Source organism: Sciurus carolinensis, chromosome 7 (assembly GCF_902686445.1).
Source record: "Sciurus carolinensis chromosome 7, mSciCar1.2, whole genome shotgun sequence".
NCBI classification, from domain to species: domain Eukaryota; kingdom Metazoa; phylum Chordata; class Mammalia; order Rodentia; family Sciuridae; genus Sciurus; species Sciurus carolinensis.
The window spans coordinates 36,631,956-36,654,324 of NC_062219.1; the positions used below are offsets into that span (position 1 = coordinate 36,631,956).

General features: G+C 34.2%; 1 protein-coding gene across 8 annotated transcripts in view; it reads left to right on the forward strand.

Annotated features, from left to right (window-relative positions):
- Ptprk (protein tyrosine phosphatase receptor type K) overlaps positions 1-22,369 on the forward strand; it is a 547,068-nt gene that overhangs the window by 410,895 nt on the left and 113,804 nt on the right. For all 8 annotated transcript variants that reach the window (XM_047559457.1, XM_047559451.1, XM_047559450.1 and 5 more), the window contains exons 8-11: positions 2,480-2,782; positions 8,713-8,822; positions 10,268-10,469; positions 16,209-16,314. In XM_047559457.1, coding sequence (XP_047415413.1) covers positions 2,480-2,782; positions 8,713-8,822; positions 10,268-10,469; positions 16,209-16,314 — 721 coding nt within the window. The remainder of the gene's footprint in view (positions 1-2,479; positions 2,783-8,712; positions 8,823-10,267; positions 10,470-16,208; positions 16,315-22,369) is intronic.

Genomic DNA, 22,369 nt, shown 5'->3' on the forward strand with positions numbered 1-22,369 from the left:
CAAGATGAGAATGCAATTAAGTTTAAAGCAGTATTTTAGCATCAACAGGGCAATTTGCAGCATTTGTTTGATCCATAAAGAGAAATATGAGTTATAAGTAACATATCGACTGTATTAAAAGACTATTTTCATTTCAGAAAAATATTTCTTTCCCAAACTCTTTTTTTAAAGTGAGTTAATAAAGTATCGATCACTGAAATTATGGTAATAGTTTATATATACATATAGGATTAATAAAGCTACTTTTTTCTTGATCTTAAATGAGTTTTTAATATAATTCACTCTGATTGTCAAAGTAAGCAACATTTAAAAACACAAAGCAAGAGCTGGGGTTGTAGCTCAGTGCTAGAGTGCTTGCCTAGCCTGTGTGAGGCACTAGGTTCGATCTCAGCACCACATATAAATAAATGAATAAAATAAAAGTCCATCAATATCTAAATATATATATATAATATTATATATATAAATATTATATATATAATAAAAACAAAACAAAAATTTCAAAGTGAGCCCTATGCGTTTTCCCCATGATAGGTAATGTAATTGTTACTGACTTGTGAATATGCAGGAATTGAAAATAAAGAGCTACACATTCTTATTTTACAGATGTGTGGGTATGCTTTTAAAATTAAGTAGATTTTAGAATAAAAACTGAGTAGTGATATGAGCTGTAAAGACTGATGAAAGAGGATGACGACTCAGAAGTAGAGAAAGTCATAGGAAGGAGAAATGTCAGATTCAGAATGATGACTCTATGAAAATAAACATAAATGCTAGACCAAAAACATCCTAAACAGAGGAGTAAATATTTACTGGTGTTTTCTGTCACTGCTGTTTGGCAGTTGTTCATTCAGATACTCCAGGTATTTTCATGGAAAATTTTACCTTCTCATTCTGGATACCTAAAGAACAGTGTGCACCATTTAAATGTGGCCACTGAGTAAGATCTGGCTGCTACCTAGCAGCAGCAAGTCACAGTTTATAACTGCCTGGTTAGCTCGTGAAAATGATACCAAAAGCTGCATCTTCAGTCTAACAAGACTGAATTGAAAGTATCATCACTTCACTCTTAAGTCCAGTTGGGAAAATGTTAGCCTAGAGTTAGATATGTAATGCAGTTTCACATAATAATTGGAAAGCCTCTTTCTTCCAGCTTATATATGTGCTCAACGTAGCACATGAAACAACAGTTGGGAGCCTGGGTGCTGTAAGTGGTCCTAAGATTGGCAAACAGCATTTGAAACCCAAGTACTAGATTCTGTCAGAGTTTAAATTGCATTTATGTATGTAGATTTTTGTTGTTTTGAGGTTTTAAATTAAATGGCCACCAGAGTTTATTTCAGATTCCACATTAAATACATTGAACCAGATTCCCAGTTTGGGCTCACCATCTGTGTAACATGCTGATTACTTTTACAGAACTGAGATTCTGATCTCAAAAATATAAATGTATAAAAACACCCAAGTAGGACTTTTTTTGTATTTTTTTTTTCTTCTTTTTCTCCCCTCCTGATTTCCATTTAACAAGAGCTGACTTTCCTTAGTGTGGTAAGGGAGGCACTAGCAATGCCCTGACCTTGGTCTTGACCTTTAGTTTCGTCAAATCAATGTATTAAAGTTTTTCTGTGTGTTGGTTTCTTTACTATGTAGCCTTTGCCAGGGCCATGACTTTCATAGAGTAATTATTTTGATTAAGTTAGACGATTAAAGTTAGTCTTGCATGAGGAAAGAATACACTTGGGAATCAGTGATGGATGGACTCCAGTCTTCGGAGAGTTCAGTCCTGCCAGCATTTTCCAGTTGAATAGAAATTCACTTCCCAATTTGGTTTGTATGACAGTGAATGGGTTGTTAGAACTGAGTGTTTTCTAGAAAAAGTCAGAAAGAGATCAAGAAGAAAAGAAGACAATGTTAATGTCCACATGTATTCTTGTAGGTTTTTCTCAGATTTTTTTTTTGCTTTGATGAACAACATCATTATTGAAATAATTAATGTTAATTAATGTGTCATTTTTTGTAAATGGTAGTTTAGTGTTAACAATTAGACTAATTAGTATACACCATAGCTTAGTGACATGACAAATCATAGAGCAGAACATGTTGACTCTTCTCCATTATGATGTATTAGCTAATTCACTTGCTCAATAATGACCAAAGAAGAGAACAACAGGGAATTGAGGAGGAACAACAGCAACAACAATAAAGGCATTGCAGCCACCTTTCCAGGTTTTTCTGTTTCTGCCAAGTTCCTGGGTACTAAGGATTGTTGTTACCATACGTTTTATTTCTTATCAGTAAATCATAGTACCTGATTGAAAATTGCAAGAATAAGACAGTGAATAAATTAAATACATGAAAACAAAATATGACTTCCATTTTTGCTGAATTTGCATATGCTGTGTAATGCTCAGCGTGTTACTTTTCTCAGATCATTTTTGGTAAAGTTGACAGCTGTCTGCAACTTTGATTTGTTTTTCAGAGCCTATGCGAACCCCAAAGACTCTAAAGATTGCTGAGATACAAGCGAGGCGCATTGCTGTGGACTGGGAATCCTTGGGTTACAACATTACTCGCTGCCACACTTTCAATGTCACTATCTGCTACCATTATTTTCGTGGTCACAATGAGAGCAAGGCAGACTGTTTGGACATGGACCCCAAAGCCCCTCAGCATGTTGTGAACCATCTGCCACCTTATACCAACGTCAGCCTTAAGATGATCCTAACCAATCCAGAAGGAAGGAAGGAGAGTGAGGAGACAATTATTCAAACTGATGAAGATGGTATGCTGATATTTCATTATTTTCAAAAGAGGAAATTATGTAATAGGAATGTTTTATTTTCTTACAATATTCCCTAGATTACTGAATTTTGAATTGGACTCAGAAATCTGCTAAGTTCTCTTAATATGGTTAACGTTGAAAAAAGCTTGCCTTTAACAAAATTTTTATTCTTCAGAGAAGAATCCAAATATCAAATGAAATGTACCTCTGTTGTCCTCTCTTTTAAAACAGTGATGTTAAAGTGACCACTACACCAAATCCTTGAAGTTTTTCTCATCACATGTTAAAAAAAAATTTTCCCTATCCATGTCACTTTATATCAATTGCCTGTTGGTAAAATTCACTTGATTATAGATTTGGGCATTTTGCATCTTACAAACCATTACTAGCTCTTTTGTTTTTCTAATATTTGAAAATGGGTACTACCTGTTGCATTTATTTATAAATGATCTACATAAGCCTGAATACAAAAGTGGGTCCCAGCTCATATCTTCAAGTCTAAATAAAGGCCCTTGTTAGGTGTTGGCAGGTTCTCATTCTTTTTGTATCCTGTTATAATCCAAGTAACTGAACTACACTTTGTCTGATTTCTGAATAATTAAGTAATAGGGACAAATATTTATATTAATATTGTAAGACGCCCTCACCTACTTTAGCAGTATATTCATGATCATTATTATAAGTGTGAAGGTATTTTCTGATTGAGCAAAATTATACACAGAAGTCTACAAATGGCAATATTCTAATAATAATAATATATTCTTTTGGTGTATGATATTTCATTTCAAATTTTCCTTTTATGAATGAAGGCATGTAGGCACAAAGCCTGTTCTTCAGTGAATTGAGGTAAAAATAAACTGAGAATCAAGAATCTTGGACTTTAAGTCCTGGCTTTAGTCTCTCTGTTACCTCAATGAATCCTTTTACCTCTCCAGCTCTCCACTCTCATCTCTAAAGGGTTTTAATCAGGGAATCTGGAAGGTTCTATCCCCTCCTAAAACCCTCTTGACTAGCTTGAGAGTAGGGCTGCATTTTTGTTTGGTTTCAGAAAACAGGTTGTATTTTAAAGCCAGGAGTTCCCAACTTCCCTCAAGTTCTGAACATTATGCTCAGAGTCCCTTTTGGTGAGTACCAAGTATGAGATTGCTATAAAAGTAGGTTCATATCCTGTAGTTTCTAGAAATATTATTTCAAGTTCTCCCAATCTGAGAAAGGAAACCTTTCAACCCTGTTTTGTCCTGTTGCTTTAAAGAGAAAGTGAGACCCTTTACCCACATTTACCTCAGACTTTGAAGGAAACAGTTAACATAATCCAAACACTATGTGTACAGTTATTCCCATATTACCAAAATTTTGGAGAAGACTGAGACTTATTTATGATGAATGTACTCTGACATGTTTGAGGTAATCAAACATGACCATCTCAGCTATTATGTTTGAATTTTGCCTGATCAAAGTGGCAGAGTGCCCTAATACATACACGCAAAAACTCTTTACCACCATCCCATGCATCTCACACACACACACACACACACACACACACACACATATACACTCAACATTTGTTTGTGCAAAACAGAATGGTCAGGAGTGATTGATTCATAGTTGAATAATAAAAATGGGAAGCCTAGGCATGGATTCAAAACTCTGTAAAATTTCTATCTCATTCTTACAAAGTAGAATAAATGCTGTGACTCTTGGGTCGCATTAGACATTTTGTAACCCATGTTTTTAGTAATTAGAGAGTACTCACATGTTTTATTGCTGAACTTAAAAGTTAAAAGCATGATTTCTTAATTGGTAATTTTAGACTCGGTTCCATGAGTTATATGCTTTTTTTAGCCAATCGTCCTTTACCAATATAATTTATCTTGATGATATTCTCTAATATGGTTTGTTAGTTTGCCTTTCCCACAAACAAAGGAATACAGCCAGGTTTTTATAATCTTTTTTATGTTGCATTAAATTTTTAAACTAAGTATATTTTTGAGCAGACAGAAAACTATCGCGTTCCCTCTGCCCGCAGAGAGAGACACGACAAACGTCTGAAGCTTTGGAAGTTTATTGTGCACAGCCTTCCTTTCTTTCCCTCTTTTCTATCCCTTTCTCTCTTTTCTTTCTCTCGCTCTCTTTTCCTCTGCTTAACTCTCGCCTGCTTCGGCCGCTCCGCTTCTCCCGCTCGGCTCACGCCCTCGCTCGCACTCTTCTTCCTCGCTTCTTCTCCTACTCTCAGCTTCTTCTTCTCTCAGCTTCTTCTTACTCCCAGCTTCTTCGCCCCCCTTCTCCTCCACCCACCAAGCTTATATACACTTCAACCAATCAGGGGAGAGCACACGAGGTAAACGCGTGGACAGCTGCAGGCATAGAATAGGTACACGAGGGGGGCATGCTCTAATCACATCGTTAACTAGCCAATCATTGGAATTCGCTGGTTGTTTACTGTATAGTTGGCCGCTTTTGGCTCAGTGCCAGGCGCCATCATGACCGTGCCCAAGGCTGGGGGTCCCGGGAACCCCGACAGAAAACTATATTAATAATCAGGGAATGAATTGCCATAGAACCTTGCCCTAAATTGATCAAAATATAAACTGTGCTGTTTGTTTTATCCAGAAATAGTCTTGTAAAATTAAAATAGCACTGCTTATTCTAATTTCAATATTATTTTTAGGCCTAATTTTATTTTAACCTGTACTTTGAATAATGTTTACTAGTTTAATAATATTAATTTGCATATTATTACTTCAAGGATAGACACAAACTAATTCCTTCTGTGACTCTTTTCCTTTTTGTTTTATATATAATATTTAATGATTGTGTGCAAACTTATATGAGATATTTGTAAGTAGCTCAGTCTTCTTTTGCCCACATGAGCTTCAGTTTTTACACAGAATGCCTGATGTGTCTTAATGTTCCTGAGGGAGAAAAGAATATCTAAATCATAACCCATTGTTGCAAAGATCGATGGATTATGATGATCTGATTAAGTCAGTCTTACTAAATTATTGCTGCCCTATATACATAGAAAAAGAATAAATTATCAACCATGTAATAAAAGGGTATAATTATATGAAAAGAATTCTGGGGACATCAATAAATCATGAGAGCAAAGCTAGAATGATTTCCCACCAGAACCCTAAGGTAGAATTTATATTTAATTTATTGCACACATTTTTTAATGCATGGGCAGAATTTTTTGTATGAGGTTTTGTTTTCATTTTTTATTCCAGCATTCATGAAAATCAATATTATGAAGTTAGCTCAGCAAAAAGCCTGGTTTGAGGACATTTTTTTGAGAATACAGAGCTATTTTTAAATGTACATTTATTATATTTTAAAGGCTGTAATGCTTATTTAATATAACCTTGTCCCACCCACATTTCATTTTTCCTTTCTTTTCCATTTTTAGAGTTATATTTTAAAGGACTTTCTTATACTGAAAAAAAAAATTAGCTGAAACAGCTCTCATATAAATCACAAGCAGAGGAACAAAAGTCAGCATTCTGTCTCTATTAAAAGTTGTTGATGTGGAAATGTGAACTGACATTCCTTGCAATCTGTAGACTGCCATGCAATGGCTTTAGTCACTTTATGCTGGTTTTACACAAGTCATAAGTGGGTGGAGACGTTGTCTGTACATATAGACCTCATCTTTCTTCAAATGGAGACAATTAATGAATATAATTGTTCAGTGCCCACACCTCACCCCCACCTCTTAATGTGTTTGCTCTAGTTCACCCAAGTGCAACTTTCATTCACCCTCTGTACTAGTTCAGGTTAAAAATCAGTAGTATGCACTTTTTATACTTAATTTCCCAATACACTCTTCCTCTTACGACCTATAGGTACTTGAAGCAAATTCTGATGACCAAGGGGAACACGTGTGAGAAGGGCATAGAAATAAAAATAGTACAGGATAGTTGTCTTCCAATTTCTCCCTCTTTCAATGCAAAATTCTGCAAACATTTTAAATCATCCCTAGTTGGGAACAATTTGAAATACACCGGTGCCATTTTATAGCATTTACAGGTCAAATGGCATTGTCACCATAAGCATTTATCATTTGTAATGCCATTAAATGAGCACTTCCTCATTATTTGGGTTTTCTCCTCCTCTTCCATCTGCCACTGTCTCTGAGAGATAGGTAAAGATGTAGAAATACCTTTTCCTTAATTACAATCATAAACTATGTCATTTGAATAAAATGGAAACAACCAATATTCTTGTGGAAAAGAAACAGTGCCCGTGGCAGCCTCAACCGTTGCCACAGGTTGCACTGAGTGGAGGTTGTGGGCCTCCTGCATTGACAGGCTGTCATCTGTACTGATGCCGTGGGCTGGGGACAGTGGATGGCTTCCATTGACAGATGCAAGGCATATCTCCCAAAGTTTATTGCTGGCTTCTTTTCTGTTTACTATGGGTTTCTTTTTTTTCTATGGGTTTCATTCCTTTATGAATGTATTATTAAGTACCAAATTATGTTTTCTGTCTCAGAGGTCATAGCATCATTCATAGGCTCCTTGTAGATTCAAATAAATCTTACCCTTGTGACACATTCAGAATTTCTTGATGCTGCTAGCCACAAAGCAATGCATTTCCTTTGATCCAATGATTTTTAATTTATTTCAATCCTCACAAAATTGCTCTGTACTTTGAAACGGCATTTCTAGATAATGTCATGTGTGAAGTTCAGTGAAACGTTAGATTGAGGGAAAATATTAATTAAAAATCATACTTGCCCAACATTGGGTTGATATTTTCAAAAGGAAGCAAGACTTAAAGCCAAGTATGCTAGATGGTATGTATTTTAAGCATTATCTAAGGTGAAATCTGAATATTTGTGTGACTACATAGTAGTTAAGTATATAAGTAAAATATATAAAAGGGAACTGCACGATAGCAGAGTATCTTATGTTTTGGCAACTGAAGTCGAGACATCATTCAGCATTACCACTGGGTTTTGCCATTTATATGACACTCCCAAATAAGGATTTAAGTGACAGCTCCTCGACTCTAGTCAGAGCTGGAAACACTTCAAAAGTCATGATACAAAAGGGCAAGGGTTGTGGCTCAGTGGTACAGTGCTTGTCTGTCATATGTGAGACTTTGGCTTAGATTCCTAACACCACTATGAAAAGCAAACAACAACAAAAACAAAAACAAAAACAAACAAAAAAAAAGAAAGAGAAACAAACACCCCAAACCAACAAAAATAAAATAAAACAGATTCTTATGCAGATCTTTAAGCCCTAAATTGTTTTGATATTATAAACTGCTTTGATTCTTAGCGATGAAAAAGTAAATTACATTTAAAAGACTGAAGCAATGACATTTGAACCTATTCATCTTGAACAACTGTTTTTAAATTTAAAAATCAATGCTGTCTTTTTATAATTGTAAAGAATTTAATAATTACACCAATAAAAGTCAGGGTGATTATTAATGGGCATTTCAATTCTGTGCTGTGTAATTTGACTTTTGAGTCCAGAGAGTGTTAATTATTATTATAATTCATTATTTTATGAATTTGTTTATGGAGACTCTTAGGGGGATTGTTATAATCTTCAAAAAATCTTGCAGGGAAATATGACTCTGTTCTGGAAACGAATTACAAATAAGATCTTCGTGTTATTAGAGGTATGCAAGAGAGAAAACTAGACTACATAATTTATGCAACTCTCTAAGGTGATGGAATATTCTTTTGAATAATATAACTTTGCATTTCTATATTTTCTGTCTTAGAAACTTACAGGCTAAGTTCCTGTATACCAGAGTCAAGTCAGAAAACTGGTCATATAGCTCACTTTTCTTAAGTATACATTTTTATTTGTTTTAATTTATATTTCTTTATAATTGCTTATCAAGTTTACATGATTTACTTTTTCTATTTCTGATGTAAGTATTCTTATAACTCCAAATGCATGTGTTTGTAGTTCCTGGCCCCGTCCCAGTCAAATCTCTTCAAGGAACATCCTTTGAAAACAAAATCTTCTTGAACTGGAAAGAACCTTTGGATCCAAATGGAATCATCACTCAATATGAGGTACTGGGAGAATGAGGAAGTTCATTGAAATGTGGATGGAAAGAATGAGAGAGAGAAACAAAGGAAAAAAATTAGATCTATTAAAAAATTAATAGAAAAGTGAGGATGAGAATTTAATAATTTTCAAAATCTTAAAGTAAATACTTCTTTTTTGTTTCTGTTTTAGGGAAGCATAATTGTTGTCAACAGACTTACTGCTGGTTGTAATGAATCATCACATATACAAACCCTCATTTTCCTTTTTATACAATTAAGAGACTCATTTAACACTGTTTTTTAGGAGATGCCATTAATATCAATTGTTTCAGTGCAAGAAATTAATGCCCCCCCAAAAAATTATAAAGCTGTTCTATACTTTCATTGCAAATTTGAGTATAAATCATTGTATTTTCAAATATTAAGAGAAGTGAAAGGATAATATTAATTGCACAAATGTGCACTGCTGTTCCTGCATAGTCAGTGTTGATTAAAGCCTAAATTCTGAAATTTCTGGTGACTGCAGAATGAAACATGAGAATGAGAATCATTAAGAGAGTCTTATAGTTTGTGCCTATGTTAGCATATTTGAATATTACTTTCATGAAATTTGTTATATACCTCGAACAGAGTATAAAATGCTGTTAATAATGTACATATCTTGAGCACTTTCTGTGTTTCATACATTAATGTAAATCACATGTGGTAACATATGCCTGTGATCCCAGCAGCTCAGGCAACAGGATTGCAAGTTCAAAGCCAGTCTCAGCAATTTAGCAAGGCCCTAAGCAACTTAGCAAGATCATCTCAAAATGAAAAAAGGGCTGGGATGTGGCTGAATGGTTAAGTGTCCCTGGGTTCAGTCCTTGATACCTTTAAAGTATGTAACTAAAGTTTTGTATGTGTGCATACATATTTAAGTGTCATTACACGTTAATAATACTTGTTATTTTATTTTTATGGAAGAAAATACCTGTATATTTATTGTCAGATATAACTCTAGGTATATCTATTAAAGGATAGTGATTTAGAGATGTAAATACAGAATGAAAAATAACCATATCAAAATTAAAAGAAAAGAAGTGAGGAAGAACCGGGTCAGCTCCACATACTACCTTGCATTCTACCATATTTAAAAGGGGGTTATTTACAAAATCTGACTTATAGTAGATGTATAATAGGAAATGTATTTTTTATGATTCCCAACAATCTTTTTATTGCATATTATAGCAAGTAATAAGTAAATGATCATTAAAACAATAAATCAAACTTAGCATAGAAAGTAAATGTAATGGTAATATCCACACTTGGAATAGTGTCTGATAATACATTTTCAGACCTAAATTGGCATTATGTAATAAATTTAAAATGGAACTATCCTTGAACTGCTAATTCAGTTTCTTTAAATTCATTTACTTAAATCTATATTTCAGTTATGTTCTCATATGGAAATGTATTTCTTAAAACAGGTCAGTTACAGCAGCATACGGTCATTTGATCCTGCAGTTCCAGTGGCTGGACCTCCCCAGACAGTGTCCAATTTATGGAACAGCACACACCATGTCTTTATGCATCTCCACCCTGGAACTACCTATCAGTTTTTCATAAGAGCCAGCACAGTTAAAGGCTTTGGGCCAGCAACTGCCATCAACGTGACCACCAATATCTCAGGTATGCAATGAATAAAGTACAAATAGTATTGATCATACTCTAGCTTTGTAATAGTATGACCTGGGGATTCATGTATACACTTACTCATCTCACTTATTGAATCTTTAATATATTTCTGCATGATTGAAAGGACTTTTTTTTATTGTAAACAAATGGGATACATGTTGTTTCTCTGTACATGGCGTAAAGGCATACCATTTGTGTAATCATAAATTTACATAAGGTAATGTTGTTTGATTCATTCTGTTATTTTTTCCCTTCTCCCCCCACCCCCCCACCCCTCCCACCCCTCTTTTCCCTCTATACAGTCCTTCCTTCCTCCATTCTTGCCCCCCTCCCTAACCCTAACTCTAACCCTAACACTAACCCCTCCCACCCCCCATTATGTGTCATCATCCACTTATTAGCGATATCATTCGTCCTTTGGTTTTTTGAGATTGGCTTATCTCACTTAGCATGATATTCTCCAATTTCATCCATTTGCCTGCAAATGCCATAATCTTATCATTCTTTATGGCTGAGTAATATTCCATTGTATATATATACCACTGTTTCTTTATCCATTCATCAATTGAAGGACATCTAGGTTGGTTCCACAATCTGGCTATTGTGAACTGAGCAGCTATGAACATTGATGTGGCTGTATCTCCATAGTATGCTGATTTTAAGTCCTTTGGGTATAGGCCAAGGAGTGGGATAACTGGGTCGAATGGTGGTTCCATTCCAAGTTTTCTAAGGAGTCTCCACACTGCTTTCCAGAGTGGCTGCACTAGTTTGCAGCCCCACCAGCAATGCATGAGTGTACCTTTCTCCCCACATCCTCGCCAACACCTGTTGTTGCTTGTATTCTTGATAATCACCATTCTAATTGGGGTGAGATGGAATCTTAGGGTGGTTTTGATTTGCATTTCTCTTATTACTAGAGATGTTGAACATTTTTCCATATGTTTGTTGATTGTTTGTAGGTTTTCTTCTGTGAAGTGTCTATTCATTTCCTTAGCCCATTTGTCAATTGGATTATTTGCATTCTTCGTGTAGAGTTTTTTGAGTTCTTTATAGATTCTGGAGATTAGTGCTCTATCTGAAGTATGATTGGCAAAGATTTTCTCCCACTCTGTAGGCTCTTTCTTCGCATTGCTGATAGTTTCCTTTGCTGAGAGAAAGCTTTTTAGTTTGAATCTATCCCAGTTATTGATTCTTGCTTTTATTTCTTGTGCTATGGAGTCCTGTTGAGGAAGTCTGATCCTAAGCCGACATGTTGAAGCTCTGGACCTACTTTTTCTTCTATAAGATGCAAGGTCTCTGGTCTGATTCCGAGGTCCTTAATCCATTTTGAGTTCAGTTTCGTGCATGGTGAGAGATACGGGTTTAGTTTCATTCTGTTGCATATGGATTTCCATTTCTCCCAGCACCATTTGTTGAAGAGGCTATCTTTTCTCCATTGCATCTTTTTGGCCCCTTTGTCTAGTATGAGAAAATTGTATTTATTTGGGTTTGTGTCCGTGTCCTCTATTCTGTACCATTGATCCACCTTTCTATTTTGGTACCAATACCATGCCGTTTTGGTTACTATTGCTTTGTAGTAGAGTTGAAGATCTGGTATTGCGATACCCCCTGCTTCACTCTTTCTGCCAAGGATTGCTTTAGCTATTCTGGGTTTTTTGTTCTTCCAGATGAATTTCATAATTTCTTGCTCTATTTCTGTAAGGTACGTCATTGGGATTTTAATTGGAATTGCATTGAATCTGTATAGCACTTTTGGTAGTATGGCCATTTTGACAATATTAATTCTTCCTATCCAAGAACATGGGAGATCTTTCCATCTTCTAAGGTTTTCTTGAATTTCTTTCTTTAGTGTTCTGTAGTTCTCATTGTAGAGGTCTTTCACCTCTTTTGTGAGATTGATTCCCAAGTATTTTATTTTTTTCGATGCTATTGTGAATGGGGTAGTTTTCTTAATTTCTCTTTCTGAAGATTCATCACTTATGTATAAAAATGCCTTAGATTTATGTACATTGATCTTATATCCCGCTACTTTACTGAATTCACTTATGAGATCTAAAAGTTTCTGGTGGAATTGATTGAAAGCACTTTAAAGATTCATTTAAATACTAATCATCGGTTAAATGTCCAATCACAAACACTTCTTAGTCACTTTTAATTGGCAGTGATCTTTTTAAAAATTATAATATATTTTTATTAAAAACCTTCCAAAGTTCATTATAAATGACAATAGGCCTTTTTATAGTTTTGATAATTATTGTGGTATCAGATCTCTACAAATGGATTTTGTCAAAAGAACAGTAAAGCATCGTATCAGAGTGCCACGTACCTTATCTCTATTCCATTTTACCTAACATTCTCATAAGTTTAAATAAATAGAGGCTTTTCTTTTTCTCTTGGAAATCTCACATAAATTCATCTAAATTTCAGAACAGGAACATGAGGAGAATTTTAACTTGATAAACAAATATAATTAAATTTCATATTCTATTAACATTTTTATAGTTTGCATTTGACTACTTTGTTTACAGATATTATTTCTATTTCAATCAAATCACCAGTTAAACCTGATTAAATTCTTGCTAGGAATTAGCATTGTAATGTGCCCTAAATCTACTTTGGTTTATGTAACATTTCATCATATTTATTTAAGATTACTTAAATAAATCTATATTACATATGTAACCAGTTAAATTTGCAAATAAATGTTTTAGAGAATAGCTATACATATATTAACATATTAATTTTGACTTTATCAATTATTTTCATTTTCATTATAGTTCTATATAGAATATAAATATACTACTCATTTAAAATTTTTAACATTGTTCCAAAACTACAATTTGCATCAAAAAGAAGAGACATATTCTCTACATTGTTCTAAGTCTGTTTAATATAGTGCAAACTTTAAGAATTTGTATCACCAATGAAATTACCTATTTCTATGTGTTACTTTGTGTGACATTTTATTTATCTTAATATTCAAATAAAATTGCATTTAAAAATTTTATCCATTATACTAGAAAATAACAATTTATTAAGGTTGTCATTTTATTTCCTGATGTAACAGTTCCAAACCATGAATTCAAAATATTTATTGAATCACTTTATTAGACAATAAAAAATAAGATTTGGTGATTTTAGGATGTACTAGGATATGGTTGCTAACCTCTAGACTTAGCAGTAGTACAATAATTAAGTAAGATCTTCCACAGAAAGAGTTAAAAATTTTGTATAAGCTTATAAACCTGAGAATATTGAACACCTGTAAATTCCTGAGAACTAATATGTGTGTATGTGTGGTGGGGGGTTATTTCGAAAGACTAAGGTACTAAGTTTTCATTGAACACAAAAATATAAAGAAAAGAATATTCATCTAGTTTTTCTTTGAATCATTTAACTACAGTTTTACTTGTATCAACCCAAGAACAATGAATATTGAATTATATTTTAAAAACGTCCTTGTCATCTCCACACATTGGAATCAAGTAGAAATCACAGCCAGGCTAATAATATCAGTGGTTAGTGTGGTTCTCAGCATTATCCGTAATTTTAAAGTAATTTATTATTTATACCTTGAGTCCAATAGTTATATCCCCCAGCATTTTTAAAGCAATTAAGAGGAAGGTGAAATTAACTGAATGGTTGGAGGTCTATATGTGTGTGCATGATAACTACATATACATAATGCATATTTACATAGTGGCATGTACTTTAATATTTTAGATTTTACTTCCTAAATTATACTCAGTTACTAATTTAACTCCTTCTTATATCATTGGTTCTTTTGTATTCATCTGTACCATATTTTAAACACATTTGAAATATCTAAATAGTATCCTAGCCTTCAGACTTACCAATCTTCAATATATTTTTCTATGAAATTTTATACAACCTGTATTTCCTTCTTAAATATTGTTTTAGTCAGTATTTTTCCCCCTGCTGTGACAAAAAGACCTGACAAGAACAACTTGAGGAGGAAAAGTTTTATTTAGGAGGTTCACAATTTCGGAGGTCTTAGGCCATAGATGACTGACTCAGTTGCTGTGAACCAGAGGGGAGGTAGAACGTCATGGTAGAAGGGCTTGACAGAAGAAAGCAACAGGCAACATGGCACCAGGAAAGAGAGAGAAATAGACTTCACTCACCAGGAACAAAATATATATTCCAAAGGCATGTCCTTGATGACTTACCTCCTCCAGGCACATCCTACCTGCATTTAATTACCAATTAATCCCTATCAAGGAATTAATCCACTGATTGGGTTAAGGCTTCCATAACCCAATAATTTCACCTCTGAAGCTTGCATTGTCTCCACAGGAGTTTTTGGAGGACACCTCATATCTAAACTATAACAAATATTTTCAAATGCTAATGTATCCATTAAGATAAAGTCCACTCACCCACCCATGACTAGCATCTGTGGTCCTTCATATGGCTCCTCTCATCTTCCACTGCTCCCATGAACCCAAAGTCCAGGTACGGCAAATTTCTTGTACCTGGTAGAACATGCAGGATCCTTCTAGGTATTGCAACTTCAAACATTCTGCTTCCTCTCTCTACAATCTAAGTCCATGCTTTCTCTTGCTGATGAGTTTTTAATTCTATCTTGAGATTCAACTCAAATATGTCCTAAATCATAAAATCTTCCCTGTTTCTTTGTCCTAGTTTCCAGCACAAATGTAAAAAGTATGGTCCGCAGACCAACTTTACCAGGGAAATTCTAGAAATGCCCAGGATCAGATCTCTTTTTAAAACTACTGAAACTGTAACTGTAGAGGAGATGGGAGTAATCTGTTTTAAGAAGTCCTCCAGGGTGCTTCTGACTTTAGGTATATGGTGACCATTGTTTCAACAAATTAACAGTCTTCTTCTTTGGCTCAATTAACAATTTGCTATAATTTTTGTTTAAAAGATTCTTGTGCTTCATAAAACATTAATTCCTTTGTTCAATGAATGGATAAGATTCTTCAAATAATTTATTACCTACCATTTTATCTCATTCTTTTTTCCTGGAAATAGTAACATTTCACTGGGTATATATCCTTCAAACATCTTTCTATATGAAAATAGTTCAAAGGAATTTGTAGTTACTCATTCACCTGTCTTAAGTTTAAGAAACCCCTGTTTCCCAATTAGATATTATTCAATACTTTTCTTTATCTTTTAAGAATCTGGCAATTAATATGCTAGTTCTTGGTAAATAAAAGGTAAGATGCCCACCCACCACACTTGCTTGATATGTTTCCATTGTGATCACAGAGAGGAAAATGATCCAGAAAACAACACTGAGTCTTTCTGCAACATTTAGAGTGTAAACAGTTCCATCTCGCCAGGCAGCCTTCCCTTGGCTTCTGCCCTTCATACCTCCAAATCTTCACAGGTCACCCAGAGTCTGCTATCACCACCTTCTCCCCATTCCTTCATTGCCAATTTGAAAGTCTCCAGAAACTGAAAACATCTTCCCAAAATGATTAGAATGTGTTATCATGAGTTGACAGATTTTTAGAAAATTTCAGCAATAATTTTGATTTTATAGATTTCTATGCTTTGTGTTCCTGGACTTAAGCTTTAGTAGCTGACTTTATGCTACAAAATATGGTGTATTGTATTGTAGATAGTTAGGGCTTAAATTGATTTTTCCTTAAGTTGGGAACATCTGTTCATTTGACCCACGATATAGTTGTATGACTTGATTGATGTTTTGTTCTTTTGTTTCATTGATCATTTTATCAGCTCCAACTTTGCCAGACTATGAAGGAGTTGATGCATCTCTCAATGAAACTGCCACCACAATAACTGTATTGTTGAGACCAGCACAAGCCAAAGGTGCACCTATCAGGTAAGAGGGGAATTAACAGTCAAAGAAAAAAGCAGTGAGTGGGAGAGAGGCTTTCTCAATGGATGCTTAGCAGCAAATAAAGCAGTTCATTTTTGAGATATTCATTTGACAATTAGTGTCATGAAGGTTTTTATGTTTCTTTTGTTTTTGTTTTTCACTTAGACAATGCCTGCAACTAGACCTATAGTTAAGAACAAAATTGTAGGAGATATTCATGAACAAAACCATTCTACACTGTTTGCTTTAAAAATGCTGATCATTTTTTGGGAGGGTATACCGGGGATTGAACTCAGGGGCATTTGACCACTGAGCCACTTCCCCAGCCCTATTTTGTATTTTATTTAGAGACAGGGTCTCACTGAGTTGCTTAGCACATCACTTTTGCTGAGGCTGGCTCTGAATTGGGGATCCTCCTGCCTCAGCCTCCCTAGCCCCTGGGATTACAAGCATGTGCCACTGCACCCAGCAACAACACTGATCCTTTTATCTTTCTTTCTTTCTTTTTCCTTAGCCCCTTTTCATTTCAGTTCCTTTGTTGGAATCTCTGGTGTAAGACCTTCAAATATTTGTCAAAAATAGGATGAGGAAATAACTCTTGTCCACTGCAATAAATAAGTTATGAATAATTTCATCTGAGTGATTGAAAATAGGGAGCTTTGAAGAAATAAAAGCAAAAAAATTAAGGAATGAAGCCTATGTGACCTTTTAATTCCTGAATTGTTCCTTATGAGAAATTCCATAGCAAATATTAAAGTTCAGCTTGGCATTTCCTTTATCTTTCCAATAATAAAATCTTTCATATTACCTAATGCATGCCCATCATCTTTCAGAAAATTGTGAGCAGTCATTTTTAGGGACTGAGTCAACTTACACTATCCATTTTAATTTATGCACATCTGTAATTAGATAAATGTTTAAAACTTAAGCAAGTTTCTACATGAAACTAGTAGATTTTGTGAGAATTTTGAAATCAGACTTCTACTTAGAAGTGAAACAAGGCACAAACTAAGTGTAGATATTTCACAATTGAGTCATCTCAAATTATTTACACAGGTTTTTTTTTTGAAAAACAATATCTTTATGTGTAAAATGAACACATTTGACCTCATGAGTACATATTAACCATTCAAATAATCCTATGTGGCTGAAAGGATATAAATATTTTTCTTAATTAAAAAATATGGTGATAAAAAATAAGATTCAGAAAGGAAACTTGATTCTGGCTGAAAATCAGGGAATACCCACACTACAGAAAAAGTGAAGCATTCGAGAGTACTTGTAACATAAACACTAGTAAAGCACTGGCTACTTGAAAATTCAAAGTACACAGCGCTATTCATGAATCAGTGATCTGTGAGTGAATCTGATTGCAGATCCAAAGGAGAAAGAGAAAATGCCTGCACTCAATGTCTTTCTCTCTTGACAGGTAATCAGGGTCATTCACACATTCCTACCTGTGATGAAATTTTACTTTATAGATGTTCAGTTCTGCTACTGTTGTTTAAATGAGTTCTCAGATACTTGCATTTGTCTTTTAAGAGTTATATATTTGAGTGAATTCAACTCTACAAATGTAAGTTGCAAACACAGTATATTTATTATTATTATTATTATTACTTTGCTGTGCTATATAACTTATATAAACTCTTTAGTCATTTAATTATGTTTTTCCATAAACTTCGATCACATGCATTAAGTGCTTGGTTCTGTTCTGGAGTTATAAATGAAAGATAAAGTGACTGCAAGAAAGCATAAAGGCTTTGCCCAGATTTATCATAAAGAATCACAGGTACCTGCAGCCTTGTAAACCTTTTGCTCATAGGTGGTTTTCAGGAACATAGTGTATTATCTATAACACATTTCCATTTTGTTTACCATTATGTATTGCATAATTTCTAATTAACAAGAGTTCATCTAGTCCAAACTAGTAGTTGTGCAAAAATATCCTAGGTAATCCTATATCTTCTTTCTCTGACATAGAAATATACTTTTTATATTTGTTGGCAAGTTATATGATCTTTTCTAGAATTGAGATCACTAATTGACAACTCCAAATTTTACGCTCCAAGAGATTAGTTTAAAAAATTAAATTTTAGAATCCTATAAAAATAATTAATAATATAAGCAATAATTTTTTAGAATATGTAACTACCAAGAAAAAAATCTAATATCAACTCATATTCTAATCCCACTAAGTCCATATTTAGTTTATTTGTAGAGTCTTGCCCAGTTATATTTGGGGCTAATGGGCAGGACCAACCTGGTCTAGTTGGGCAGTTTGGCTGCTATGAGCTATGCCTTTTTATTTTCTTTTTGAATTCTCCTGTCAGATAGTCCTCTCTTTTTTCCTCTGATAACCTTCCTGCCTGTCACTAACTGAAGCCTTGTCATGAGACTATCCACTACAGTGCCCTAATTTTTTTTAAATGAGAACCCAATTTGATCAATCAATTAATATACCACTGATTATATGGCCTGGTTCTACAAATCTTAGTTTGAATCTCCTTCACTCCCATCAGCTATACTGAAAATGTTTGACTTTCTGCTCAATTTCTTCTTGAAATGTTGGTGTATCAGAGTCTTTTCTATGGTAGGTGTTGCCTGGTGTCTTTCCACTCTGACTGTGGCCTCCCAAACAAGTCAGAAATATCTACCTAGTATTGGCTCAACTCCTGACAGCATCCAGCAATTGATTCTCTACTGATATTGTCCCTAAATGCTGATAGCCTTCCAATTTTACAGCATTATCAGTCTCTGTTCCTTTTTAGTTTACCATCCAATTTTACCAACTCCATTGGAAATGTATGCTCTTTCTGTCTGGTGTTTCTAGTGTCAAACTTCAATTCTAACTGGAAAATCCTTGTTATATAGAGTTTGTATGTTAGGCTTCCTTAGTTTTACTATGAAGGCTAAAAGTAATAATGGTTTCCGTGAATTTATAGATTCAATGATATCTTATGTGTGTTAAGTGTTAAGACCTGAGCTAGATACTTGGAATAGAAATTGCCTAAAGGAGTTTAGTATGTACCCAGGAATAAGAGTGGTAGATTCATAAACTAAAGACTATAACAATACTGTGTAATTGCAGTGATAGTAGATAGAAAATGCAGTGCTAAACCACAAGCACAGATCCATAATAGCACTGAATGTAAATGGTCTCAACTCCCCAATTAAAGGACATAGATTAGCAGAATATCTAAGAACAAGGAAAAAAAAAAAAAAAAAGAAAAGAAAAGAAAACCAAGATCCAACCACATGCTGTTTGCAAGAGGTTCATCTAATATGTAAGAAACTCACAGACTGAAGATGAAAGCTTGGGGGACAAAATTCCACACAAGTGGAGTCTGAAAACAAGCCAGAGCAGCTTTTCTCATATCTGACAAAACAGATTTCAAGCAAAATAAATCAGAAGAGACATGACATCCTGGTAAACAGAACAATCCAACAAGAACAAATAACAATAGTTAATATATATGTCCCAAATATCAGTATACCCAATTACATTTCAAAAATTCTAATTGATATTAAATCACAGGTCAACCCCAATACAGTAATACTGGGAGATTTCAACACACTCTTATCCCAAAAGACAGGTCATCAAAGCATAAAATTCATAAGGATATACCAACCTAAATAATACTGTAAATCAGTTGAACCTAATAGACATCTACAACATATTTCACCCCAAAACAGCTAAATTTAGCTTCTTCTCAAAAGCTCACGAAACCTTCTTTAAAATAGACCATATTCTAAGTCACAATGTAATTCTCAGAAAATATATAAAAAAGATGAAATCCATATCAGACCATAATGGACTAAAAGCAAAAATCAACAGGAAGAAAAATAATAGAGACCACACAAACACATAGAGATGAAACAATACTCATTGAGATGAAGAATAAATCAAAGGAGAAATAAGAAAAAAAATCAAGACATTTTTAGAAGCAAAAGAAAACAAAGATATAACTTATCAAAATTTCTGGGACAGTATGAAAGCAGTACTAAGAGGAAAATTTATTGCATTGAGGGCCTACATTATAAAAATAGATACCAAATAAATAAACATGTGCTCCACCTCAAGGCCTTAGGAAAAAGAAGCCCAAATTAACTCCAAAATTATTAGAAGACAGGAAATAATAAATATCAGAGCTTAAGTTACTGACATTGAGAATAAAAAATACACAGGATATATGAAATGAAGAGATAGTTGTTTGAAAAGGTAAATAAATTTTCAAATAAACCCTTATCCAAACTAAGAAAAAGAAGAAGAACCAAATCAACATTAGAGATAAAAATGGAAATATCTCCATAGATACTTCTGAAATCCAGAGGATCATTAGAAATTATTTTGAAAAGTTATAAGCCAATAAACTCAAAGTCTTTAAGACATTGAAAATTTCTAGACACATATGGTATGCCCAAATTGAACCAGGAAGATATAGAAAACCAAAACAGGCCAATATCTAGTGATGAAATTGAAACTACAATTAAAAACCTGCCAACAAAGAAAAGCCCAGGACAGGATAGATTCTTAACCGGTCTCTACCAGACAAGGATTGTTCACTTTCACCCCTTCTAAGGAATCTAGTTCTCAAAATTCTATTCAGAGCAGTCAGGCAAGAGAAGGAAAGTAAAGGGATACAAAGTGGAAACAAAGAAGGCAAACTATCACTGTTTACTGATGAAATGATCATACATCTAGAGGTCCCCTTCCCCCCGCAAAAAAAAATCATCAGAAATCTTCTAAAGACTGATAAAGAAATTTAAATCTATAGTTCTCCTGTACTCCAATATTGATATTCAGCTGAGAAAGAAATCAGTAAAATCATATTTTTTTCAATAACCTCAAAAAATAAAACTGGGACTTAATCTAACCAAGGAAGTTAGAAGTCAATATAACTCTATAATGAAATTAAAGAACACTGAAGAAAGAAATTGAAGATTTCAGAAGATGGAAAGACATCCCATGATCTTGGACAGGCAGAATTAATATTGTCAAAATGGCCATACTATCAAAGGCAGTATACAGATCCAGTGAAATTCTCATCAAAAGATCAATGACATTCTTCATGGAACTAGAAAACAATAGTCCTTAAATTCATTTGGAGACTGAGACTGAAAATAGCTGAAACAATACTGAGCAAGAAGAGCAATGTGCGAAGTATCATGATACCTGATCTCAAATTATAATACAGAGCTGTAGAAACAAAATAGCATGGTATTGGCATCAAAGTAGGCATGAAGGTCAGTGAAGTAGAATAGAAAACACAAAGACAAACCCAAATACTTACAGCCATCTGATACTTGACAAAGGTGCCAAAAACTTATGTTGGAGAAAAGACAGCCTTTTTAACAAATGGTGCTGGGAAAACTGGATATCCATATGTAGAAGAATTAAATTACACCCCAATCTTTCACCCTGTACAAAAGTCAAATCAAAATAGATCTAAGACTTAGGAATGAGACCAGAAACCATACAACTGTTAGCAGAAAACATAGGGTCAGCCCTCCATCGTACAGGGCAGGCACTGACTCCTCAACTAGAACCCAAAAGCTAAAGAAATAAAGCCAAGAATCAATAAGGTGAATGACATCAAATTAAAAAGATTCTGCCCATCAAAGTTAACAATTAAATGTGAAGATAGAGCCCACAGAATGAGATAAAATCTTTGCCAGCCACTCCTCTGACAGGGTATTCATACCTAGAACATATAAAGAACACAATACCCAAAGGACCTAAAATCAGCAAACTACAGTAAAACAGTCACATCAATATTTATAGCAGCTCAGTTCACAATAGCTAGATTGTGGAACCAACCTAGATGCCCTTCAACAGATGACTGGATAAAAAAAACTCTGGTATATATATTCATAATGGAATACTATTCAGCCATAAAGAAAAATAATATTATGGCATTTGCAAATAAATGGATGGAATTGGAGAATATCATGCTAAGTGCAATAAACCAAGCCCAAAAAACCAAAGGCCAAATGTTTTCCCTGATAAGTGGAGGATGATATATAATGGGGGTGGGGGTGGGGAATGAGAGAATAA